General features: G+C 42.7%; 1 protein-coding gene and 1 pseudogene across 6 annotated transcripts; one reads left to right on the forward strand and one right to left on the reverse strand.

The window, feature by feature from the left end:
- The window catches only part of LOC139569854 (coiled-coil domain-containing protein 57-like), a 29,172-nt pseudogene extending 21,987 nt beyond the window's left edge, over nucleotides 1-7,185 (reverse strand).
- Nucleotides 1,277-27,093, forward strand: LOC139571395 (monocarboxylate transporter 4-like). Of its 6 annotated transcripts, none has more exons than XM_071394220.1 (8): nucleotides 11,258-11,500; nucleotides 20,313-20,591; nucleotides 21,563-21,706; nucleotides 21,921-22,057; nucleotides 22,260-22,727; nucleotides 22,968-23,148; nucleotides 23,655-23,875; nucleotides 25,114-27,093. In XM_071394220.1, the coding sequence occupies exons 2-8, from the start codon at nucleotides 20,369-20,371 to the stop codon at nucleotides 25,114-25,116; spliced, it is 1,377 nt and encodes a 458-aa protein (XP_071250321.1). In that variant the 5' UTR covers nucleotides 11,258-11,500; nucleotides 20,313-20,368; the 3' UTR covers nucleotides 25,117-27,093. The 6 variants fall into 6 exon arrangements, with proteins under 6 accessions (XP_071250319.1, XP_071250321.1, XP_071250317.1 ...); XM_071394221.1 differs by lacking the exon at nucleotides 11,258-11,500 and adding an exon at nucleotides 15,064-15,159; XM_071394218.1 differs by lacking the exon at nucleotides 11,258-11,500 and adding an exon at nucleotides 1,277-1,428 and having other exon boundaries at nucleotides 23,655-27,093.
- The last annotated feature ends 398 nt before the right edge of the window (nucleotides 27,094-27,491 follow it).

A 27,491-nucleotide genomic window follows, 5' to 3' on the forward strand; every position in this document is an offset into this window, starting at 1 on the left:
TTAACAAATTCTGTGACTTCTGAAGGTAAATGGTTGCACCAGATCTTATTTAGGGGCTTCATAGCAAATACATACTTTTGCACCCACGCTTTTCTGTTTCTTATTTTTTAGAATTTTTTAGAATTGTTCTTTTGAAGAAAAAAAAAATGATTTTTTTTCATTTCACTTCACCTCACCAATTTGGACTATTTTGTGTATGTCCATTATATGAAATCCAAATAAAAATCAATTTAAATTACAGGTTGTAATACAACAAAATAGGAAAAACGCCAAGGGGGTGAATACTTTTGCAAGGCACTGTTTTCCTCCTCCACTAAACTTTACAGTTGGCACTATGCATTCGGGCAGGTAGCATTCTCCTGGCATCCCCCAAACCCAGAATCGTCCGTCGGACTGCCAGATGGTGAAGCGTGATTCATCACTACAGAGAACGAGTATAAAGTGCTCCAGATTCCAATGACGGCGAACTTTACACCACTCCAGCTGACGCTTGGCATTGCGCATGGTGATCTTAGGCTTGTTTGCGGCTGCTCGGCCATGGAAACCCATTTCATGAAGCTCCCGACGAACAGTTCTTGTGCTGACGTTGCTTCCAGACGCAGCATGGAACTCGGTAGTGAGTGTTGCAACCGAGAACATACAATTGCTTCAGCACTCGCTGGTCCTGTACTGTGACCTTGTGTGGCCTTGCACTTTGTGGCTGAGCCGTTGTTGCTCCTAGATGTTTCCACTTCACAATAACAGCACTTACAGTTGACCGGGGCAGCTCTAGCAGGGCAGAAATCTGACGAACTGACATGTTGGAAAGGTGGCATCTGATGACGGTGCTACGTTGAAAGTCACTAAGCACTTCAGTACGGCCATTCTACTGCCAATGTTTGTCTGTGGGGATTGCAATGCTGTGTGCTTGATTTTATACACCTGCCAGCAACGGGTGTGGCTGAAATAGCTGAATCCACTAATTTGAAGGGGTGTCCACATACTTTTGGCCACGCAGTGTATCTTCATCTATCTTCTTTACTAGAAAACATAGAAATGCGCCATGTTCACATATGTTGATGTTGGGGTGGTTGCTGAAGATGATGAATATGAAGTTGATAAATTACCCTTTAAAGCTAGGACAAGCACACACTGCTTATGGTTTTAACACGAACGCATGTCGTACGCACACACCCACACAAGCAGACCTCTCCATCTCCCCCTGCTCCGATCCAGTTCGGTCCGTAGTTTGCTCTCTCTCTCCTGAAGGGCCAGCAGCTCCTTGACAACCGTCTCCTTAGAGACCTGAGTGATGCACGTGCCACTACGTGTTGTCTCCAGCTCCATATGAAGCCTTCACAACACAATAAAACACAGGTTATTTGTTGTACCGAAACTACACTAAAATGTTCACCTCCTTTCATCAAGAGTACCTTTAGCATCCTGGAGGTGAGTCCTGAATCTATTTGGTATTGTTGTGTTACAATGTGCAGGCTGTGTTTTTCCTCTGTATATTTTCACTGTATTATTGCAATGAGTCATTTATGGATATGTGATATGTGATAGGATTTTCAAATGTTCTGTGTGTGTTTCATCCCATTGAGAGAGTGTCTGGATCATCATAGTCTCTTCCTTCTCTGAGGCTCTTTCCTTTCACACATTGTTACATAATCACTGCTACCTGACAGGCAGCTTCAGACACAGCAGGTCCAACAGACCTGAAATTCCATAATCCGACCTGGGACATGAGTAGGTTCAGGTACTAAATTCTGACTTTTGTCTCGGATCTGGGTCGGGTCTGATATAATTGTCACGGGTCTCTAGTATGTGCAATTAAAATTGATTTACCCTGGACCCTTCCTCTATTCCGTTAATGTGTGAGGTGATGAGAACTGCGTAAGCTTGTTATCTGTGTCAGCCAATTGCAACTCAATAAAACTATAGCTTATGGTTCCGGCTGCTCAACTCACATGCGTCTGCATTGGAGGAGAGAGAGTGAGTAAAAGGAGCCTTGGCCTAGGCTACTGTTGATTGTGAAGATGGAGGCCTTTTTCATTTAAGTAAAACAAAAGTTTGAGGAGAAAGAGTGAAAAGAAGCCGACAAGGGGAATGTCCTTGGACAAGTTTTTATATTGTAGTGGCCAAATGTGTACAACTCGCTATTCAAGTTTGATACAATTTGTTTACTTTCATTGTTTTATTTTCATATTTATTAGCATTTGTTTTATCATTATTATTATTGTAGGCCTATTTAAACCAGTTATTTAAATATGCAAAAAAGTGTTTTGTTTCATTTTGTTGAGACATTTTCTTTGGCTAAATTAAGTTCGAACTGTCAGGACTTTGTTCTGTATTTAGTTTAAGATAAGTTCAAAGTAAGCCTATTAAAAAAGAAAATAGCATTAGCCTATTGCTGTCATTTGTTGGGTTGGCCTACGGTAGACACTCGTCTTTGTTGGTAATTGCAGCAACATAAGCCTGTTCAAAACCTTTGTGAAGGTTTAAACCAATTCTTTAAAGATGCAACAAGAGTTTTGTGTCATTCTGTTAAGCCATTTTCTTTGCCCAAATTAAGTTCCAAATGTAATGTGTTTGCCGCAATATAATAGAATACCGATTGACCTACTACAGGGCTAATCGCACGCACACAGTGAAAAGGAAAAACCAAACAGGGCGAGATGCAAAACTTTATTTAATGTCGCAATATAATAACCTGTTGGTATTTTCTCTTTAAACGATACTTTTGATATTACTCTAATAAAGTTAAGCAACTTTTGTGAAGATCTGGTGTGCTGTGGCTATTATTATGCTTAGCTACTGCAGGCCTATGAAGGCAGTGCGCTCCATCTGACTCTGACAGTTGAACTTGAGGTGAGGAAGAATGTTTTAGGCCTACCAGAGTTAATCTAACAATATAATGCATATCATTAAAAAAATGATTCTGATCGAAAATTATCGAATTATCCTCATTCAGTATGCCTATAGGCCTATCTGACAAGTATAAAGAAATGCATGTCGGTGTTGAACATGTCGCCGACATATCTCTATCTTCCTCTTGGTCTCTCTAGGGCTAGGCCTAAGCTCCTCTTCCTTTATATTCACTTTTGAAATATAGACATGCATTTACAGCTCAAATCTCTGGCAGCTGAACCGTGAGGTGGAGAATTATTATTTTAGGAAAGTACAAACCAATAAAACAATAGGCTATAAAGTTTTGAACCACAGGCTACACATCCAAACACAACTAATATTTTTTGTAATTTGTTATAGACAGTTTTTAAGGACAAGTAGGCCAAATCAGCATGGGTCTGTTTTTCCATGGGCCTTTTCGGAACAGGTCTGACTGTCGCCCCGTTCATTCGGAACAGGTCTGACTGTCGCCCGGTTAATTCGGAACAGGTCTGACTGTCGCCCGGTTAATTCGGAACAGGTCTGACGTTCATCCGGTTCATTCGGAACTGGTCTCTGTTTAGAAAAAATATACATTTCGGTCCGGGTGGGAAAGCTGAAGACCTCATACCACACACTCTCACACACTCTGAGCATGTACAAACACTATGATCATCCAGGGCTTTGGACCAGAAAAACACACATCATGGATGAAACACACACACTCACACAGTTAAAACACAGACCCAGTTAACACAGAATGCACACACACATACACACATAGACAGGTGAGACACTGTGTGTGTCTGTTTCGCAGTATTTCCTTGTGGTCTCTCCGGGGCCTGCGTGTGTGTGTGTTGGCATAGCGTCCAGTTGTGACCGTAGATGATCGGTATCTGTCTCCGCCAGTCGTAGCTGTTCTCTGTAAGCGTCCCGTAATGCATCCAGCTGAGCCTCTCTCTCATGCACTCCCCGGTCCAATTCATCATGCCTACAGATGGGAACATCAAGACACCATCCACCATTAGTCTAGGACTTCTACTCATATGCTGCTAATTGGTCTGTCTTTGTGCCTCTGTCTGAGGTATTTGTATAGTAGTAGTAGTAAGATCTAGGACTCCCTTCTTATTGTATACTCCTTCCTCTCCCCTCCTCTCCCCTCTCGCTTCCTCTCTCTTCCTCTTCCTCTCTCCTTCTCTCTCTTCCTCTTGGTCTGCATAGCTTTTAGTTTGTCTTCTAACTCCTTTGAAATGACAATGGGAAATAAGGCCGGCATGAATCATTTTAAGTGCGTCCTTGACGGAGGTGATGTCCTTTTTCTCCCAGTCTCTGTGCTGTAGCTGTGTGTGCTGACAGAGATCCTCTGAGGCCTTCAGGGCCTCCACAGCCTGGGAGTGGACCTCTGTCTCCTTAGAGAGCAGCTTCACCTGGGAGACACACACACACACACACACGTGTGCTTGCCAGGGATCAGCACATATCATCCCATCTTATTCAGCAGTTTTCCTGGGAGTGTTTACACACACACCCACACACCTGCTCCTTACCCTGAGTTTGTGAGACCGGACCACGGCTCTCATCTCATCTCATCTCAAATCAAATCAAATTGTATTTGTCACATGCGCCGAATACAACAGGTGTAGACCTTACTGTAAAATGCTTACTTACAAGCCCTTAACCAACAATGCAGAAATAGAGTTATTAAAATATTTACTAATAAACTAAATAAAAAAGGGGGTTCAATGTAAATAGTCCGGGTGGCCATTTGATTAATTGTTCAGCAGTCTTTAAAGATCCATCCTCAGGTTGAACTCATGCTCTCCCTGCCCCATTTCATTATCAAAGTCTGTCATCATCTCCTGAACATGTGATGGATAGAGAGAAAATCCTTGGAGATTAACGTATAAAGAATTCCTCAAATTCATCTGGATGTGTCATAGTAGTAGTCCTATTTAAATAGAGGATGATGAATTGTTGATGAAGTTTCCGACAGCCCATACAGACCTCCATGGAAGGTATATTTCCAGCTGACCTATTCTAGACTCCATAGACAGAGCCAGCACCAGCAGACCAGCCAGCCTCACCCAACCTCATTCATCACAGCAGGTGTTAGCACCTTCTCTCCTTACCTCACAGATTTGGGCAAGGGGGGTAATCACACACACACATTCGCGAACACACACACACACCCACAGACCCGCACGCAGACAACTACACACACAAACACACATACAGACACACCACAGACCCACACACAGACAACCATACACACAGTCAGACAAATACACACATACACTGCAGCTCAAAAATGTGTATTTTATCTAGAGATTGAGTGACACAGCAAAGAGCCAGGACAACAGCCAGCAGCAGGACACACTGCATTCCACAGAGTTTAGACTGAAATACCACACACACACACGTACACTCGCACATAGGCTTGGCAGGAAGGTGGTGTAATGGTGATTGACTGGTTTAATCAAGGTAGATGAACTGCTCTTTTGTCTAGGTTGTGGATGTAAAGGTCTCTCCCATCTGGCTGATGTGGTGAAAACATGATGACACTTATGTTAAAACTAGAGAGTAGCCTACCACTGGACCTTCCCACTTCCCTTGTCAAGTGTGTGTGTGTGTTTGTGTACCTGGTTCTGTATAGCCAGCTCTCCCTCCACCTCCTGGGTCTTATGTTGGAGATCTCGTTTCATCCTTTCACACTCTCTCTGCTTCTGAATGTCACCAGCCTGAGCGCTGAGTCACAGAAAGAGGACACACACATACAGTCACTCACAAGAGGCCGAAGCCCTCATGGCACTGGAAAGTACACACGCACACTGGATGCAAAAGCCATCATGACATCAGGAAATACACTTACACCGGTCACTGACACCACCATGACATCAGGAAATACACTTACACTGGTCACTGACACCACCATGACATCAGGAAATACACTTACACTGGTCACTGAAACCACCATGACACTAGATGACCTCTCAAAATTGAGAACACGGAGGAAACATAGAGAGGGCTTTCACATATTTCAGGCAAAGTGACAGTCTTAGACAGTTAAAACTTCAAATCACTTGCAGTGTCTTCGGAAAGTATTCAGACCCCTTGACTTTTTCCACATTTTGTTAGGTTAGAGCCTTATCCAAAAATGTATTAAATAGTTTATTTTCCCCCTCATCAATTTACACACAATACCCCATAATGTCAAAGCAAAAACAGTTTTTATAAATGTTTTCTAATTTATAAAAAATAAATAAAAATGAAATAATACATTTACATAACTATTCAGACCCTTTACTCTGGCTGGGCAACTCAAGGATATTCAGAGACTTGTCTCGAAGCCACTCCTGTGTTGTCTTGGCTGTGTGCTTAGCGTCGTTGCCCTGTTGGAAGGTGAACCTTCACCTTCATCTGAGGTCCTGAGCGCTCTGGAGTAGATTTTCTTCAAGGATCTCTCTGTACTTTTCTCTGTTCATCTTTGCCTCGATCCTGACTTGTCTCCCAGTCCCTGCCACTGAAAAACATCCCCACAGAATGATGCTGCCACCACCATGCTTCACCGTAAGGATGGTGCCAGGTTTGCTCCAGATGTGATGCTTGGCATTCAGGCCAAAGAGTTCCATCTTGGTTTCATCAGACCAGAGAATCTTGTTTCTCATGGTCAGAGTCCTTTAGGTGCCTTTTGGCAAACTCCAAGCGCGCTGTCATGTGCATTTTACTGAGGAGTGGCTTCCGTCTGGCCACTCCACCATAAAGGCCTGATTGGTAGAGTGCTGCAGAGATTGTTGTCTTTCTGGAAGGTTCTACCATCTCCACAGAGGAACTATAGAGCTCTGTCAGAGTGACCATCGGGTTCTTGGTCACCTCCCTGACCGAGGCCCTTTTCCCCCGATTGTTCAGTTTGGCCAGGCGGCCAACTCTAGGAAGAGTCTTGGTGGTTCCAAACTTCTTCCATTTAAGAATGATGGAGGCCACTGTGAACTTTTTTGGTACCTTTCCCCAGATCTGTGCCTCGACACAATCCTGTCTCGGAGCTCTGTTGACAATTCCTTCGACCTCATGGCTTGGTTTTTGCTCTGACATGCACTATCAACAGTGGGATCTTATATAGACGGGTGTGTCCCTTTCCAAATCATGGATACCAATGGTGCTGGAGGAGATGGCTGCCGTTTTACGGGCTCCTAACCAGTTGTGCTATTGTGTGTGATTTTTCACGTTATTTGGAACTTATCTTGTACATAATGTTTCTGCCACCGTCTCTTATGACCGAAAAGAGCTTCTGGATATCAGGACAGCGATTACACACCTCATACTGGACGAAGATTTTTTCTTTAACGAGTCGGACGCGAAGGATTTACTTCAGACACCTGACAAGAACCTCATCCCCGTTATTCGCAGGAGAAAGAGACAGAGATATCGGGGACGTAGGTTGGGGTGCCTTGTAAGGATCCGACGGTGAGTGGGTAATCTGCCTCTACCATCAGTCCTATTAGCCAATGTAAAATCATTGGATAACAAAATAGACGAGCTACGGTCACGAATATCCTACCAACGGTACATTAACTGTAATATCTTACAGTATGTTTCACAGAGTCGTGGCTGAAGGACGACATGGATAGAATACAGCTGGCGGGATTTATGCTGCACCAGCAAGATAGAACAGCTGCCTCCGGTAAGATAAGAGGTGACTGTGTATATTTGTAAACAACAGCTGGTGCACGAAATCAAATATTATATTATAAATATATCGAGGTTTTGCTCGCCTCAGGTACACACTATTTACCAAGAGCATGTTTTCTACCAGCATGTTACATGTGCAACCAGAGGGGGAAAAAAACTCTAGACCACCTTTACTCCTCACACAGAGACGCATACAAAGCTCTCCCTCGCGCTCCATTTGGCAAATCTGAACATAATTCTATCCTCCTGATTCCCGATTAGAAGCAAAAACTAAAGCCGGAAGCACCAGTGACTCGGTCATTAAAGAAGTGGTAAGATGATGCAGATGCTAAGCTACAGTACTGTTTGCTAGCACATACTGGAATATGTTCTGGGATTCTTCAGATGACATTGAGGAGTACACCACACCAGTCACTGGCTTCATCAATAACTGCATTGATGACGTCGTCCCCACAGTGACTGTATGTACATACCCCAACCAGAAGCCATGGATTACAGGCAACATCAGCACTGAGCTAAAGGCTAGAGCTGCTGCTTTCAAGGAGCGGGACTCTAACCCGGACGCTTACAAGAAATCCCGTAATGCGCTCAGACAAACCATCAAACAGGCAAAGCGTCAATACAGGACTAAGATTGAATCGTACTACACCTGCTCCAACGCTCGTTGGATGTGGCAGGGCTTGCAAAATATTACAGACTACAAAGGGAAGCACAGCCGTGAGCTGCCCAGTAACACGAGCCTACCAGATGAGCTAAATTACTTCTATGCTCGCTTCGAGGCAAGCAACACTAAAGCATGCATGAGAGCATCAGCTGTTCCAGACGACTGTGTGATCACGCTCTCTGTAGCCGATGTGAGTAAGACCTTTAAACAGGTCAACATTCACAAGGCCGCAGGGCCAGATGGATTACCAGGACGTTGTCTCCGAGCATGCGCTGACCAACTGGCAAGTGTCTTCACTGACATTTTCAACCTGTCCCTGACTGAGTGTGTAATACCAACATGTTTCAAGCAGACCACCAAAGTCCCTGTGCCCAAGAAGACTAAGGTAACCTGCCTAAATGACTACCGACCCGTAGCACTCACGTCTGTAGCCATGAAGTGCTTTGAAAAGATGGTCATAAAAACACATCTGCCACTCTGATCCTCAACACGGGGGCCCCTCAGGGGTGCGTGCTCAGTCCCCTCCTGTACTCTCTGTTCACCCAGGACTGCATGCCAACGACACAACAGTGGTAGGCCTGATCACCGACAACGATGAGACAGCCTATAGGGAGAAGGTCAGAGAACTGACCGTGTGGTGCCAGGATAAGAACCTCTCCCTCAATGTGATCAAGACAAGGAGATGATTGTGGACTACAAGAAAAGGAAGAACGAGCACGCCAACATTCTTATCGACGGGGCTGTAGTGGAGCAGGTTGAGAGCTTCAAGTTCCTTGGTGTCCACATCACCAACAAACTTTCATGGTCCAAACACACCAAGACAGTCGTGAAGGGGGCACGACAAAGCCTATTCCCCCCCAGATGACTGAAAAGATTTGGCATGGGTCCTTAGAGCCTCAAAAAGTTCTACAGTTACACCATCGAGAGCATCCTGACTGGTTGCATCACTGCCTGGTATGGCAACTGCTCGGCCTCCGACCGGAAGGTACTACAGAGGGTAGTGCGTACGGCCCAGTTCATCACTGGTGCCAAGCTTCCTGCCATCCAGGACCTAGTTTCAGAGGAAGACCCTAAAGATTGTCAAAGACTCCAGCCACCCTAGTCATATATTGTTCTCTCTGCTACCGCACGGTACTCTAACTCTACATACATGTACATATTACCTCAATTACCTCGACTAACCTGTGCCCCCGCACATTGACTCTGTACCGGTACCCCCCTGTATATAGCCTCGCTACTGTTATTTTACTGCTGCTCTTTAACTATTTGTTATTTTTACTTATCTATTTGTTATTTTGATTTTTACTTATCACTTATTTTTCTTAAAACTGCGTTGTTGCTTAAGGGCTTGTACATAAGCATTTCACTGTAAGGTCATCACTTGTTGTATTCGGAGTATGTGACAAATAACATTTGGTTTTATTTGATTGATTTTATTTGTTGTCCAATCAGTTGAATTTACCACAGGTGGAATCCAATCAAGTTGTACAAACTTCTCAAGGATGATCAATGGAAACTGGATGCACCTGAGTTCAGTTTCCAGTCTCATAGCAAAGGGTCTGAATACTTATGTAAATAAGTAAAAAAACAAAAAAATGTTTTAATACATTTGCTAAATATTCTAAAAAATAATCTTTTACTTTAACATTATGGGGTATTGTGTGTAGATTTCAGAGGATTTTTTTGTATTTAATCCATTTTAGACGTAACAAAATGTTGAAAAAGTGAAGGGGTCTGAATACTTTCCGAAGGCACTGTAAACCGTGTATGCGGCAGAGCAACATAGTGAAATAACAGTTAAAAGCCTAATAATTATCTTTCAACTATAAATGATCTACTAAGATAGAGCCTACAGTATAAACTGTGCTCTAAATGCCATATAAATTTGCATATGAGATCACTAATGGGTAGTCTTGTCTAAATATAGCCCACACAGATGGGTCTGGTGAGTTATCGTGGGGCTAAATGTGGGGCTGGGGCATCATGTCATGTGTACAACAATCTAGGGTAATCATCAGCCGTAATAGGCATCTTTGTTTGAGACCAGAGGCTGGCATTCTTCTCTCAGCTTGTTCATTAGGCTGTCCTCCTCTATCTGCAGTCAGTCAGTGGCTCATTACTGGGAAACAGTGAGGGAAAAGAAGCCCCTGGAGAGCTTTGTTAGTGTGAGTCTTTTGAATGGGAATAAGACTGTATTAGACACCAAAGCCCTGAAATAAAAACCATATGATTTAACGATTCATTGTCAAATTGCTCAGTTCAGATCTTGAGACAAAGAGCCAGAACTAAGGAACTCTCTCTCTCTCTCTTAGATTGGGTCTATGTGGAGCTTCTGCCACATTGCTCGTTACACCCATCCAGTCCTTTGGCTTTCATACCTGGGGCTTCTTCAAGAAATGGCTAAGGGGTAGTAGTCAGTGGCTAGTGTGACTAATTTAGGATGGGACAAGTGTAGGGCAACCATTCCACCTGTAGCCCACTCCCCTGGCCTACCCCCCTGTATATAGTCTCGCTATTGTTATTTTAATGCTGCTCTTTAATTACTTGTTACTTTTATTTCTTATTCTTATCCGTATTTTTTTTAAACTGCATTGTTGGTTAGGGGCTCGTAAGTAAGCATTTCACTGTAAGGTTGTATTCGCGCGCATGTGACTAACACAATTTGATTTGAACATTACTCAAACAGAGTGAGAGAGAGAGCGAGAAAGACATACATTTCAGATACACAGATACACATGACAGCTGCCAGCAGAAATTCGTAGCTGATGTTAGTTACATTAGGAGGGCTAAGCTAGCAGGTGGTTGGCTAACGCTACCTCGACAGCATGCAACTAATATAGCTCCTAGCCTACATGATGCAAAAATATATATATTTAGCTATAAATGTATCACCGTTAGCATGTAAACTAAGCGTTGAATGCAAACTTGATAGCATGTTTCTATGGAAACCCTGGCGTTGTCCATCTGTGTAATTATTCCAGGTACAAAATTGGTTTGTGAAGAACAAAAAATAAAGTCCTGCCCACAATGACAAAAAATGATTACACAACATTTAGCTACCTCCGACACATGGGTATCATACCAACACATAACACACAGACATGGACCTTAATGAAAATCAAATTTGACTTGGCCACCCCAAAGTGGACAAATATGTGAATTTGGAGGGCTTTAGGACAAAGCCCTCTTACGCAAGTTTTCTAGATCATTCCCTAAAATAAAAACGCGCTTGAGAAGGAGGCGTGAACGCATGGTCCGGACCAGAAGACAAAGCATCCTCAGGTATGAACAACCCTGATCATTAGGCAACTGCTAAACATTGGCATGATTGAAGTTCCATGCCCGTTGATAATTTTGTATGACAGCTGTAATTTAAAACACCGATTGCTGAGGTCCGTTTTTTCGATAAGTCGTGACTTGCAGCCTCATTCAGTGGTGTTTATTATAAAGCTTCATTATAAGAGCTTTAATACAAAGTCATCACTTCATATCCATATACTTTCCGGTGGATATATTGTCTCACATTCCTACCTGCAAAAGGACAAACCACACGGCCAACCGTTGAAGTAAGTTCAAATATAATTTTATTCAACATAATGGCTTGTAGAGGTAGTGAGAGGAAACTCTAATGATCCGAACGCGCATTTATGCCTAACGTAGAATTCAATGCAATTCAACGTAGGGTCTTCAGACTAGTAGATGTGATGAGTTTTAGTAGGCAAACAGGTTGTTGTGATAGGAAGATGTGTTTTTATGCAAAGTCAAACTGGTGAAGTTCCATGGCATAAACTGATGGTATTTAACATATTACGGTAGGATGTTTATCAATGATTTATATATACACTAAATGACTGACGGGGGCGCTGTTTTAAAAACACCGCGTCGTCATCTTGGCACCCACCCACAGTTGTAAAAAATATTTTAGAAGCTATAGAAATGCATTTATTAATATCTACATTTGTTTTAGCCATTTTAATTACAGACATCTTAATACATACTTTTACATTATATTATGCAGGTTGAACATAAAAATGTAAAATATATAAAAATATGTATAATTTTTAGAAAGTACAAAACCCTACGCATACTGCTAAAGCAACACTCGAGTGGTTTAAGGGGGAACATTTAAATGTCTTGGAATGGCCTAGTCAAAGCCCAGACCTCAATCCAATTGAGAATCTGTGGTATGACTTAAAGATTGCTGTACACCAGCGGAACCCATCCAACTTGAAGGAGCTGGAGCAGTTTTGCCTTGCAGAATGGGCAAAAATCCCATTGGCTAGATGTGCCAAGCTTAGAGACATACCCCAAGAGACTTGCAGCTGTAATTGCTGCAAAAGGTGGCTCTACAAAATATTGACTTTGGGGGGGGGTGAATAGTTATGCATGCTCAAGTTCTGGGTTTTCTGGTCTTATTTCTTGTTTGTTTCACCCAAGAAAATATTTGTGCATCTTCAGAGTGGTAGGCATGTTGTGTAAATCAAATGATACAAACCTCCAAAAAATCTATTATAATTCCAGGTTGTAATGCAACAAAATAGGAAAAATGCTAAGGGGGTGAATACTTTCGCAAGCCACTATCTTATACTTGCCTCAAGCTTACTTCAACTGTCGTACCCCATCAGAACCCAAAATATAAGCTTGTTTTACCCCAATGTTTGTAAACAATGTGTAGCCTCAACATGGCTTAAACTATCATTTTGATTTCATGGATGGTCAGTCCTTGCATCCATAGCTCTGTTTTATACATTTGAGAGTGATTACATTTCTCCAGGCCCATCCCTCATATTTTTATCAAAACAGAGGCGTGGTGTCTGCAGTGTTATTGTTTCAAGTAAGGATTCTAGCTTTAAGTTTAATCAACATTTTTTTTTATAGTGTACAGTGCATTCGGAAAGCTTTCAGACCCCTTGACTTTTTCACATTTTGTTATGTTACAGCCTTATTCTAAAATTGATAATCGTTCCACCCCCCGTCCCCGTCAATCTACACACAATACCCCATAATGACAAAATAAAAACAGGTTTTTAGAAATGTTAGCAAATGTATAAAAGAATAATAATAAATGATATCTCAGACCCTATACACAGTACTTGAGTCTCCTTGGGTATGACTCTACAAGCTGTATCACAACCGGCTGTGATTGAGAGTACCATAGGGCAGTGCACAATTGGCCCAACGTCGTCTGGGTTTGGCCGGTATAGGCCGTCATTGTCAATAAGAATTTGTTCTTTACTGACTTGCCTAGTTAAATAAACAAAAAAGCTTGACACGCTAGTATTTGGAGTTTCTCCCACTATGCTCTGCAGATCCTCCTCAAGCTCTGTCAGGTTGGATGGAGAGCGTCGCTGCACAGCTATTTTCAGGTCTCTACAGACCTGTTAAATCAAGTTCAAGTTTGGGCTCTGGATGAGCCACTCGGACATTCAGACACTCAAGGACATCCAGCAACCTTTCAGTTACTGGCCAAATGCTCTAACCACTAGGCTACCTCCGGCCAAGAGGAAGAGTCATGGTGGTTCCAAACTTCTTCCATTTAGGAATGATGTAGGCCACTGTGTTCTTGGGGACCTTCAATGCTGCAGAAATGTTTTGGTACCATTCCCCAGATCTGTGCCTCAACAAAATCCTGTCTCGGAGCTCTATTCCTTCGACCTCGTGGCTTGGTTTTTGCACTGTCAACTGTGGGACATTGTATAGACAGTTGTGTGCCTTTCCAAATCATGTCCAATCAGTAATATTTACCACAGGTGGAGTCCAATACGGTTGTAGAAACATCTCAAGGATGATCAATGGAAACAGGATGCACCTGAGCTTTATTTTGAGTCTCATAGCAAAGGCTCTGAATACTTCAGTTTAAAAAAAGATTTGCTCTGTTTTCACTTTGTCATTATGTGGTATTGTGTGTAGATTGACGGATAAAATAATTGGATCCATTTTAGAATAAGGCTGTAACGTAACAAAATGTGGAAAAAGGCAAGGGAATACTTTCTAAATGAACTATATATATTCTGAGATGTCCAGGTGTGCCTACATTCTTCAGTCCAATGTAAACAAGAAGGTCTAGAACAGTAGCTATAACAACAGGTGACAGAGATTATGATCATGAATGGAATACTCTCACTCTTAATTTACAGCACAATGTAATGATTAACTACTGGTTTAGGATTCAGGGATCAACAGGATGTTCACTGCTTTGGCAGGAAACTTATTCCTGAAGCCAAGAGAGACAGTAATGCCACATGGATATGGTTGGCTGGTACTTGTTGGCTTCTGGAAGCCCTGATGATAAAATAACAGGTCCTAAGGCTTGTCCTGTGCCAGACCCATACTGTTTGCTATAGTGTTGGTGTAGAGGGGGAACAAATCTAGCCTGTGACACAACCTGGCTGGTCCCACTGGATCTTTAGCCCTGAATATTCTGAACAGACATCAGTACTCTGTCATAGCCAATCAGTGGTCTACAAGGATCAGTGCCACAGGTGTGCGAGAGAATGTGTGTTTGCAAATATGGTGTATGTCAGTTTGGCCTGGCAGACGTCCTAGCAGGAAAGCATTCGATCTTAATGCAGTGGGATGTCCAATCCCAAACTGACACGGCCTTCTAGGCAATGTGAGCAACACGGTAACAGTGCACCCCTCTTCGTTAAAGGTCTGAATGTTTCCCGCCTGTTATCCACAGAGAAAGTGATCCTAGTAATCGTGCATGTGTCCTGGGATGGGAAATGTCAATCTTATTTTAGGAGAGCTGATAGTGGGGTGCTGGCTGACTGCTGCATGGAGCACGAGGGGTTGGGATACCCGGTTATAGAGGTGGGGCTAGGGGAGAGTGTATGTTTGCCTGTTGGTTGGGAGCCAGGCGGCTACACGCGACACTGGAGTAGTTCATACAGCAGACGCGCACCTCACATCCCATTCAGAGGGTTACAGCTGCATCAAGGGTAGGTGATTTGCTACCGATTCAATGCTGTGGAATCTGATGTTTACTTAGATAAAAAAAAAAAACGTATTTATTGATCAGTGTCGATAGATTATCAACAATATTCAAGTTGTATTTATTCTGTCACTTGCTGGCAAAAAAAAGTATTTCTGAATGTGTAGATGGCGTTTTAGTGGAAAGTAATTCTGTTGACAAACTTGTAACCACACTGTTAAGAAAATGGCCTTTTGAATGTTTTTGTACTACTACTGGAGAGCTCTCCTTTGTCTACACCCATTCAGCGTTGTTGACACCCTCATAATCCAGCCCCACCCATCTCTTTGGATTTTTCAAGAGTGTAATATGGTTTGGTTGCATTATTCAGTAGTGATAAGGTGTCCAATCAAACGCATCTTTTGACAAACGGTTAAAATGTATTCATTGTGTAGATACTCCTCTAAGAAAACCAATGGTCCAAACCGCATGTCTCTATCATAATCAAAAGGTATTGGAGTTTTTAACCTTGTAGGATGGTCAAAATTAGGGCGAGTGTCACGTCCTGACCATAGTGCTTATGTGTTTTGCTTGTTTTAGTGTTGGTCAGGACGTGAGCTGGGTGGGCATTCTATGTTGTGTGTCTAGTTTATCTGTTTCTGTGTTCAGCCTAATATGGTTCTCAATCAGAGGCAGCTGTCAATCGTTGTCCCTGATTGAGAATCATATATAGGTGGCTTGTTTTGTGTTGGGTTTTTGTGGGTGGTTGTCTCCTGTGTCAGTATTTGTGCCACACGGGACTGTGACGGTTAGTACGTTTGTTGTTTTGTATTTTGTCTAGTTTTCTTGTTATTAAATCATGGAAACTTACCACGCTGTACATTGGTCCTCCGATCCTTCTCGCCTCTCCTCGTCTGAGGAGGAGGACGACTTAGACTGCCGTTACAGCGAGTAAATCAATGGAGGACAGAAAAGGTTTTTAAAAAATCTGGAAAATAGCATTGCGTCAGCTAGGCCAGAGAGAATCTCCAGCCTAGTTGAGCAATGCTATTTTCAAGATATTTTTGACCCATATTTGTTTATTTTCCCTTTTGTACTTGTTACAACACTACATAGCCATAATGACATTTGAAATGTCTCTTCCTTTGAAACCTTTTGAGTGTAATTTACTGTTAATTTCTGATTGTTTATTTCACTTGCTTTGGCAATGTAAACATGTTTCCCTTGCCAATAAAGCCCTTTGGGGGAGAGATGCATTTTTGTAAAAAAAATTAATGTATGAATATAAATCACAGAAAACACTACCCCACTCCGCTTTCACCACTGTAGTGTTGATTCTCTCTCCCAGAGCTGACGCACACACACTCGCACTCAAAATGCTCTGGGTGACCACCCGCCAATGTGGCTTGTAAGAACATTACACCAACCATTGCCAAAATGTACCGGCATTTGTGGCTGGCGTTAATTTCCCACCCTGCTTGTAAGGCTGGTAGGTAAGATTGTATGATAGGATGTTGTGGTTCTAGAGGAGAGATGCAACACCTTTTTAGCATACGCGACTGACCAGGGCCCGGTTTCCCAAAAGCATCTTAAGTTCATCGTTACATCTCCAAGCTGTTTCCCAAATCCATCGTTATTAATGTTGCACTTAAATGCTTGCAATCTAACGCCTGCCTCAGATCATTCGTAGAACAGCTAAGTGTGTCGTTAGATGCTTTGTTTGCCCTTCGCATCACTTTATACACAGAATCGCATGGTTGATCCCTCTATGACCGCTGATAACTTCAGAACAAAGTTGACTACAAATAAAAAGTTGCCAATGTCTTTGCAATTGACACAAATAAGCGACGTAGGCTAAATATTATTCAAACTGACTTCATTAACATATAAACAGTATAGGCCTATGTCAATCACTTTGAAATGCATTTCATATTCAATTAATTGATTTCTATTTTGCTACTTATAGGCTACTGTCTGTAATTTGTATCAATATATTTCATGATGTGTAACCTAACGTGCACAATGATGTGCCACATCTGTGATTTGCCTCCTTGGAAATGATCCTGGCCTCAAAGTTTATCCCCCCTCGGCAGGTAATAACCTAAAATATGAAACAGTCATCCCTCCTCGGCTACCCTCCCTGAGACAGTTTCACTGCAGCCTCCGCTGTTGGATACTGAGACAGTTCAACTACTTCTCTGATAGAGTTGTGTGTGAAATCGGAGGGCCTGTTGTCCGGATCTCTGGCAGTCTCTCTGGGGGTGCCACAGGGTTCAATTCTCGGGCCGACTCTTTTCTCTGTAAATATCAATGATGTCGCTCTTGCTGCTGGTGATTCTCTGATCCACCTCTACGCAGACGACACCATTCTGTATACTTCTGGTCCTTCTTTGGACACTGTGCTAACAAGCTTCAATGCCATACAACACTCCTTCCGTGGCCTCCAATTGCTTTTAAATGTTAGTAAAACTAAGTACATGCTCTTCAACCGATTTGCTGCCCGCACCCTCCCGCCCGACTAGCATCACTACTCTGGACGGACTTAGAATATGTGGACAACTACAAATACCTAGGTATCTGGTTAGACTGTAAACTCTCCTTCCAGACTCACATTAAGCATCTCCAATCCAAAAGTAAATCTATAATCGGCTTCCTATTTCGCAACAAAGCTTCCTTCACTCATGCTGCCAAACATACCCTCGTAAAACTGACTATGCTACCGATCCTTGACTTTGGCGATGTCATTTACAAAATAGCCTCCAACACTCTACTCAGACTGCATCCAATTTGCTATCACAGTGCCATCCATTTTGTCACCAAATGCTACCTACCACTGCGACCTGTATGCTCTCGTTGGCTGGCCCTCACTACATATTCGTCGCCAAACGCACTGGCTCCAGGTCATCTATAAGTCTTTGCTAGGTAAAGCCCCGCCTTATCTCAGCTCACTGGTCACCATAGCAACACCCACCCATAACACGCGCTCCAGCAGGTATATTTCACTGGTGATCCCAAAGCCAACACTTCCTTTGGCCGCCTTTCCCTCCAGTTCTCTGCTGCCAATGACTGGAACGAATTGCAAAAATCTCTGAAGCTGGAGACTCATATCTCCCTCTCTAACTTTAAGCACCAGCTGTCAGAGCAGCTTACCGATCACTGCACCTGTACACAGCCAATCTGTAAATAGCCCATCCAACTACATCATCCCCATATTGTTACTTATCCTCTTGCTCTTTTGCACCGCAGTGTCTCTACTTGCACATCTATCACTCCAGTGTTAATGCTAAATTGTAATTATTTTGCCTATTTATTGTCTACATTTGCGCACAAGGGAACATAAATAGAAAAATCTTTATTTTCTTTTGTGTTATTGACTGTACGTTTGTTTGTAACTCTGTGTCGCTTTGCTTTATCTTGGCCAGGTCACAGTTGTAAATGAGAACTTGTTCTCAACTGGCCTACCTGGTTAAATAAAGGTGAAATAATAAAATACAAAGCAACTTCCTGGACTATGACAGATATTATGTAATACCTTGACTACAAACCTTTTCTGTACTAAAGAAATAAATGAGAGATTGGAGGGCCAATAGACACTGAAGGAGTATATAACCGATAGTCTAACTACAGATCTGAATTTTCCCAGAAGTGTCCCATTGACGTAAGTAATGTGATGTGAAAGTGTGCGCTTTTTATTTTTTCTCTGTGGAGGATGCTGCTGTGTGTCTTTTCTGCAGGGTGTGACTACTGGAACAGGATGTCTCCTTGTTTTGATTTGCTGTTATAGTTCTTCATTGGTTTCAGCTCATCCAGGAACACACAGAGAAAGACCCTTCTCCCTCTTCTGGCCCCCCCCTTTCAAATTGAGATTACAGCCACCCAAATGGCACCATTGAATAACAATGGAACTAGCCTTGGACCTGGCAGCAAATGGCCTCTATCAATGGAAACCCTTCTACTTTGCACAACAACCAGACGTTGCAGAGCTTAATCCCTGGAAAACAACATGGGACCAGACTGCTACAATAATAAGACTTTGAACCTCACTGAAAACCTTACATTCTCTTTCCCAAAGGACACAGAGTGCCAAAACCTTACATTTCCTACTCTTTGGCACTCTGAGTCCTTTTGAGAATGTCTGATATCATTGTGTTACTATGCTGTCTTTCACTATGCTTTGTGTACATTTTTATTTCAGATGTTTTTTTTCTTTTTTTTCGTTATTACCATGTCAATTTTGGTATCCACGGAAACACAAGGAAATGACATGAACATTGAAACAGGTGCTGTGACTGCACCAAGAAGGTACAGCCAGTTATGGACATCATTGTTATGAACATGACCTAACTCAGCCACACCTTCTTTCACACTGTGATTCAAATGGGAAGGACTGACCTGAAGCTCGGCCAATCAGAGGTCATGTAGGCTGAGTCAAACCCTCCCTAGAACTATAAAATACTGTGAATGCTTATCTTCAATTGTAGTCAAACTGTCCATGTCCTATAGGGGACTCCGTCCTGGATGACCTCTGTAGCACACACATATGTTTTTGGGCTAAGCTCTTGATAGACACGCTTAGGACATTGAGTCCTCGCCGTTTTATGGATTTATATCGAAGGAAGAACTTTGGAATGTGTACCAGAGCCCCTGAGAAGATCCCGGAGTTCAACACAGATAAATAAGCATACAACCTGACTGCCTTTCTTTGCTTGTTGGTGTTAAGCTGTAGGCCTTATCTTATGATTCTGCCTATTGATTCATATTGCTAAAAGATTAGCTTATGTACCACAGACAAGCCATTATTTCCCAACTCTTAAATTCTCGGCCTCGGCCTATTGCCAAGTGTTGTATCCATGCTGTTTTATTGTTAACTACAGTAGCTTTCAGTTTATTGAAAATCCCCATCCCAAAACGCCATTCCTTTATTCTGTATCATCTGTGGTGTATTTGTTATCTTTCAACAAATGTGTGTTTTACAAGAGTGTTGTTTCTGGTACCAGACAGATCTAACGGCTCACTACCAAGAATTACTAATGTTTTAGTCTTATGGAGTTATACTTAGAAGACCAATAACAGACTGGTGCCCCAATCTCATAACTTGACCCTCCCTTATACACTGTGTGTCTAACCCTGATGTTACCCACTTCTCTATTACTGTCTACATCTACGTCTCTTCTCTCTCAGTTCTGACCCAAGCTGACGGGACAGAGGATTGAGGGAATCTCCTAGCAGAGAGCATCATGGGAGGAGCCGTGGTAGACGATGAGCCTAGTGATGTGAAGGCGCCAGACGGAGGGTGGGGCTGGGCCGTGCTGGCCGGAGGGTTTGTCATCACTGGGTTCTCCTACGCCTTCCCCAAGGCTGTCAGTGTGTTTTTCAAGGAATTGATCAGGGAGTTCGGAGTGGGATATAGCGACTGTGCATGGATTTCTTCTATACTGTTGGCCATGCTCTATGGCACAGGTACGCATACATGCATGCATACATACATACATACATACATACATACATACATACATACATACATACATACATACATACATACATACATACATACATACATACATACATACATACATACATACTGGTATGTAACAACTGAAGTGTTTTCCCAATGGTGAGCCAGTACAAGAAAGAGTAGAGAAGGTGTCAGACCTGGGTGTTACAACCTCCAGAGTCTACACCAAACTGACAGGATCTTCATGCATGTCATTTTATTTTACCAGGTATTTATTATGGATCCCCAGTAGTTCCTTCCAGGGCAGAAGCTACTCTCCCTGGGGTTTATTATGGATCTCCAGTAGTTCCTGCCAAGGCAGAAGCTACTCTTCCTGGGGTTTATTATGGATCCCCAGTAGTTCCTGCCAAGGCAGAAGCTACTCTTCCTGGGGTTTATTATGGATCCCCAGTAGTTCCTGCCAAGGCAGCAGCTACTCTTCCTGGGGTTTATTATGGATCCCCAGTAAGGGGGAGGCAATTACATCACAAAACATTTAAATGAAACAGTACATCATACAACACATTGTTACACCACTACTTTACCACTGAAAATCTACGAAATGTCTAATACAACAATATTACAACAGTACTATGTTCGGTTAGTCGCATTGAAATAAAACATCTCTTTTACAAGAGAGACCTGGCCAAAATAGCAGCACAAAATTTCAGAGACATTTACAGAAAGCACTAAGCACACATTATCTACATTGAACAGGAGATCTTTTTTGTGGGAGGTTTGGTGACATTGACAGCCCCCCAATTCATTTTCCACCATAGATTTTAGATTTAAACTCATTCAAAGAGAGGCTCCTGTAATTTCATGTCCTTTTGTAGCTCATTCCAAGTGGAAGGGGCAGAGAACTGGAACACTTTTTTCTACCCAGCTCTGTACTGGCCTTACACACACCTAATTGTGCATATGTGTGTGTCTGCAGGTCCACTGTGCAGTGTGCTGGTGAACAAGTTTGGGTGTCGGCCAGTGATGATGGTGGGAGGGCTCTTTGCCTCCTTGGGAATGATTCTGGCCTCCTTGGCCACCAGTATCATACATATCTACCTTTGTACTGGAGTTATAACAGGTTGGTAAACACACATCTACCTTTGTACTGGAGTTATAACAGGTTGGTAAACACACATCTACCTCTGTACTGGAGTTATAACAGGTTGCTAAACACACATCTACCTCTGTACTGGAGTTATAACAGGTTGGTAAACACACATCTACCTCTGTACTGGAGTTATAACAGGTTGGTAAACACACACACAATTTAACTGTTTCCCCTTTTCTACCAGGTCTGGGCCTGGCACTGAACTTCCAGCCATCTCTTATCATGCTGAATCGTTACTTTAGTGAGAAGAGGCCTCTAGCTAACGGACTATCTGCTGCCGGGAGCCCCGTGGCCCTCTGCTGCCTCTCGCCTCTGGGACAGGTACGACACTTCTCCTCTTCAGTCTCCCGCTCTGCAGTTGTAGATCAGTATTATGATGTAGGGAGAAACATGTATGAACACAATGAAAGATGTGTGCTACTCTGAAAGATTAAAAGAAATACAAAGGGGAAATAATATGCTCTGTTGGAGTTACGGATCATTGATATTGTTAATGGTTTTTCTTCGTATTTCACCCCCAAAGGTGCTGCAGTACTACTACGGTTGGAGAGGCGGCTTCCTCATCCTGGGAGGTCTGCTGCTCAACTGCTGTGCATGTGGGGCCCTGATGAGGCCCCTGGTGGGCCCCAAGAAGCCCCAGGACCAGGAGTTGCAGGCTGTAGACCAAGCAGAAAAAAAGCCTAATCCTCAGAAGAAGCTCCTGGACTTTAGCGTATTTAAAGACCGAGGTTTTCTCATCTATGCCATAGCTGCGTCCATCATGGTACTGGGTCTGTTTGTGCCCCCTGTGTTTGTGGTGAGCTATGCCAAGGAGATGGGAAATGAAGACACCAAGTCTGCCCTCCTCCTCACCATCCTAGGGTTTGTTGATATCTTCGCCCGGCCCACGTGTGGGCTGATCGCGGGGATGAAGTGGGTCCGTCCTAGATGTGTGTATCTGTTCAGCTTCGCCATACTCTTTAATGGCATCACCGACGTGGTCAGCTCACAGGTAAGGCTGGAACTAGTTGTGATTGATATTATTTGGATGGATGTATTTACACTGTATATGGATGTTAACAATACATCAATCATATTTAATAAATGTATTGTATCATTATTGCATTCCTGTATTGACCGGATCTCGAGATCCGACGCTATTGGATCCATATAATTAAAATTATTAATCAGTAATGGTAATTATATTTCTATGGTCGTATAATGTAACTAATCGTTGCTTCTCTTTTGGCAGGCGACAGACTACCCTGGTCTGGTGGTGTTCTGTATATTCTTTGGGCTCTCTTACGGGATGGTAGGGGCGCTGCAGTTCGAGGTTCTCATGGCCATCGTGGGCACCAAGAAGTTCTCCAGCGCTTTAGGATTGGTGTTGCTCATGGAGGCAATCGCTGTGCTGGTGGGACCGCCTGGAGCAGGTCGGTACCCACAGGGAAGCATTAGGTTAGAGTTAGTTGTGCACATGTCGTTAGGGTTATGGCTAGTGTTAGGGTTCAACCAGGGTGTGGACATGACGCTAGGGTTAATGTTAAGGTTATGGCTAAGGGTTGAGCCTGGGTGTGGACATGGGGTTAGGGCTGAGCCGGGGTGTGGGCATGGGGTTAGGGCTGAGCCGGGGTGTGGGCATGGGGTTAGGGCTGAGCCGGGGTGTGGGCATGGGGTTAGGGCTGAGCCGGGGTGTGGGCATGGGGTTAGGGCTGAGCCGGGGTGTGGGCATGGGGTTAGGGCTGAGCCTGGGTTAGTGGTCTAGAACGAAGTCGTCAAACAATCAGAAGCCAGTATAGACAGAAATGACATAAGAACATTTTTAGCTACTAATAAACTGCTTTAGCTAGCAATAAACCGCGTATGCCTTGAATGGATAGGAGGTAATGAACTCTTTATACCTGTATAACCTCTCTCTCTCCTCCTTTCCTCTGCGTAGGTCGTCTGCTGGACACTACCCATAACTACATGCATGTGTTCCTGCTGGCTGGCTGTGAGGTCATTCTGGCCTCCATCGTCATCTGCCTGGGCAACTTCCTGTGCATCAAGAAGAAGCCAGACGAGCCCGAAGCCCATCTAGAGAATGGAGCCCCCGCAGAGATGGAGAAGCTCAACAGCCTGCCAGAGGGAGGGAAGACTGAGAGCGAGCAGCCGGACGGGGTGAGGGCCTTCTCGGGAAAGGCGATGGAGGGAGCAGAGAAGAGTGGAGGGGTGGGGAACCCAGAGACAGCTCTGTGATAGAGGGGAGATTGTTAATGAATTACGGAGAGAGTGACTGATGAGCTCGAAGCACCAATAAGGAAGACATGAGTACACACTCTGACGGAGGGAGGGAGGGAGGGAGGGATGGATTGCGGTGCGCTGTACATGTTTGGTGTTGTATGCTTTAATATGCACAGTGTTACGTAGTGTTGTTTTTACAGTAACATCTAGTGTTGATTCAGGAGTTAAATTAACTCTGTAGGTGTTAAATTAACACTGAGTGGTGTAATAGAACCCCAATGTTGATGTTAATAACCAGTTTTGACTCCAATCATTATCATATTTCCCAGCATGGTAAATTGCATGTTTTTTTTTCAAGTCTTTGTTTTATGTTTTTGCAGATAATTAATCTTGTTCTACTCAAATATAACGTAAATTTTTCTAGACTAATCCAATATGTTACCTGGACTTATTGCACCCGTTACTGAAATGGTTGTTCCAGTTGAGATACTTTTGGTAGTCTCCTACAGTATCTTAGTATTCCCAATCCTGGCAATCATTCTGAATAAAAAATGAAACATTCCAAATGTTGGGTATCCCACTCTGGCTGGATTCCAATATGAATTACACATCACTTTGCAAGCCAGCATAAATTGACTTGCAGGCCAAACCATGAGTTTCAGGCCACTGTATTAGGATACATCTAGGCCCTCAAAATATGGCCTTATGAAATATGTATTTGAAAAAGAATTCCATTTTAATGATAACATTTGCTTAGGATCTCAGTTGGTGAAGGCCACAAGACTGAAAATGAACAAATGCAACAACCATGTCTCTGTCACTAACAAATACAGTCATGGGTGGCAACTCCACAATTTACTTAAAAGACAACCTGGGAAATATGCAAATAATACTTATACTAAGCAGTTTGTTAATTTAACACTGGAACGTGTGGACCCATATAGACACTGGAAGAGTGGTAGATTTAACACTGGAGAATTTGCTGTGTACAGACCAGCACGCATACCAGAAGGAACACAATGTTTTCTGGAATCGCACTGCCACACACACTTGCAGGAACCAAAGAGCATGCGCACACACACACCCATACAACCTTGAACTAACCAATGCTTGTCACTGCCTGACTCATCAGTTGTTGATACAGAAAATAATAACGAACAACTTCATTTCCACAGTGACGGTATTTGTTTATGGAGACACTCCCCAGTGAGGAGAGATTAAAGAAACTAAGGAATTCTTCTTTACTCCTGAGTGACAGTGTCTTCCAGTGACGTGAGATCTTGAAGTGACTTCTTTCCAAAGACAAGAAACATCTCTGTAAGAGAAGAGTTTAATTATTATAATGATTTTTTTAAGACCTCGAGCTGGTTTCCCAAGCCCAGATTCAGCTTAGTCCTGGACTGAGACGCATGCTCAATGGAAATTCTTAATTGAAAGTGTTTTTTAGTTCAGGACTAGGTGTGATCTGTGTCTGAGAAAGTAGCCACAAAAGTATTATTTCAACTACCCATGTTGTGGCAGGTTGCAGGCAACATGGGTTATTTTATGATTGATGGTGTGACATACTATTTTATTAAAGGTCCAATGCAACAGTTTTTATCTCTATAGCAAATCATTTCTGGGTAACAATTTAAGTACTTTACTGTGATTTGTTTTCAATTAAAATGGTCAAATAAAATAAAGCTTTCTTAGCAAAGAGCAATTTCTCAAGCAAGAATATTGATAATACTGTCTGAGAGTGGTCTGAGTGTGGAAGGGAAAACTAGCAGTTATTGGCCGAGGTTTGGAACTCTGTTTCTTATTGGTCTATTGATTAATTTACTGTCTGGTTATGTCACCAGGCAGGACAAAACTCAATCCCAACAAAACAGGCTTCAATTTCAGGCAGTCTTTTCAAACGGCTCTTACACTAAAATGGCATTTTCACAATTTCACAGTATTATTCCAACCTCTGTGTCGAAATAAAAACAGAAATCACGTTTTTGACTGCACTAGGTCTTTATGGTATAATGTTACTGAGTTATACAGGCTAAAGTAAGGTCTAGGTGCTTGGTGAAATGTTATGAGAGCATCTCTCGGTGTTGAAATCAATATCAGTTTCTTTCAATAAAAAAGACATCTTCAGCCAGTGACCTAACGCGCACGCGCACACACACACAGTTTCTGATATAAATATATATTTACTCCATGAACTGAATAAGTTTAAGACTTATTTTATTACATGTATTTCACTGTTTGTCTTCCAGTGTAAGGACTTTGTCATAGCTGAGATGTTTGTCTGATAAATCACGTTGAACTGGACATTTAAAAAAAATATATATACTGAGGGCATTAACGTGTCACTTTTCTGCTAGAATGCAGTGCTTGTTTCAGTGTTTTTGTTTGGACTGCAGATGTACATTTTAAAGGATATTTCAAGCATTTGTCTATGTTGTTTACGCTGACAGGTGGAGTAAGAATGTTGGCAGTCTACAGATGGGGAGTCTACAAAGATCCTGTTGTGTAGTGTTGGTGTATCCAAACTTAACCAAACCCTACACAACTGTCTATCTCTTTAGATCTGAAAAGGGGGACCCCTTAACATGTGACAGGATATGTATGACATTATAGTTAACCCCAGCCCACTGATGTAATATGGAGGAAGACCTATTTTATATAGTAGTGCCTTAAACCTGATACATTGGCATCTGGGGATGCTGTGAAATTGACCATATGAAAAGCTGATTACCCAGTAATAGAATATATAGTGGTATTTTGATATTTTCTTACACTGATGCAGTCTCTATTACAGTGCCTGTGATGTCACCTGATAAGTTATCCCAGCCAAACACAGTGAAGCACTTTGCTCTGCTCTACGAAGGTTGGCTTTGCACTTGTAAAACTGTGTAGTCAGTATTGTCCTGTATGTTTCTGCATGTTGGTATATTGTATATATTGGTCTGCCTATCTTGTCTGTCTATGTGAGATCTTTGTATTTATGAATTATAGATCTGCAGACACTTACAAACCACAAATACACAACCATGTCCACGAGCACCCTCATGGTTGAATGTCAAACTTTCATGTGGATTTATTCAATTCATATTCTTCTGAGATACGGCTGCTTCTTGACGTGTTCCTATGCCATCCCAATAAATATCTATTCTGTGGAGAAAGTGGCTGGTTCTTTAACGCTTGATAGTGAGCATGTTGACTCTCTTCAGATGCTCTATTGGGAATGGAAACACAAACATGTTAGTGAGTGTTTAATCCAAGGCCTACTCTCCAATCCTCTTAGGCAGGACGTGTTGTATTTAGTACCCTAGATGGAGGTAGTCTTGGTGGTAGCACAATGTGCCCCCCCAAAAAACGGCACTTAATCACTTCAGATGGGATTGGCAACTAGATATTGAGATCGGCTTGAGAACCATGGTAAACACACTTCGTAGGGTATCTCAGTCAGCAGAATCATCTTTTTTTGTTGAGGTACAGCACCAGGAGAACGTTCAAGGCTGTCCAAAATCGCCCTTTATGGGTCAATGTGTGAATACAGGAGTGGTTTGGACTTGACTAT

This window comes from Salvelinus alpinus, chromosome 3 (assembly GCF_045679555.1).
Source record: "Salvelinus alpinus chromosome 3, SLU_Salpinus.1, whole genome shotgun sequence".
Classification (NCBI taxonomy): Eukaryota; Metazoa; Chordata; class Actinopteri; order Salmoniformes; family Salmonidae; genus Salvelinus; species Salvelinus alpinus.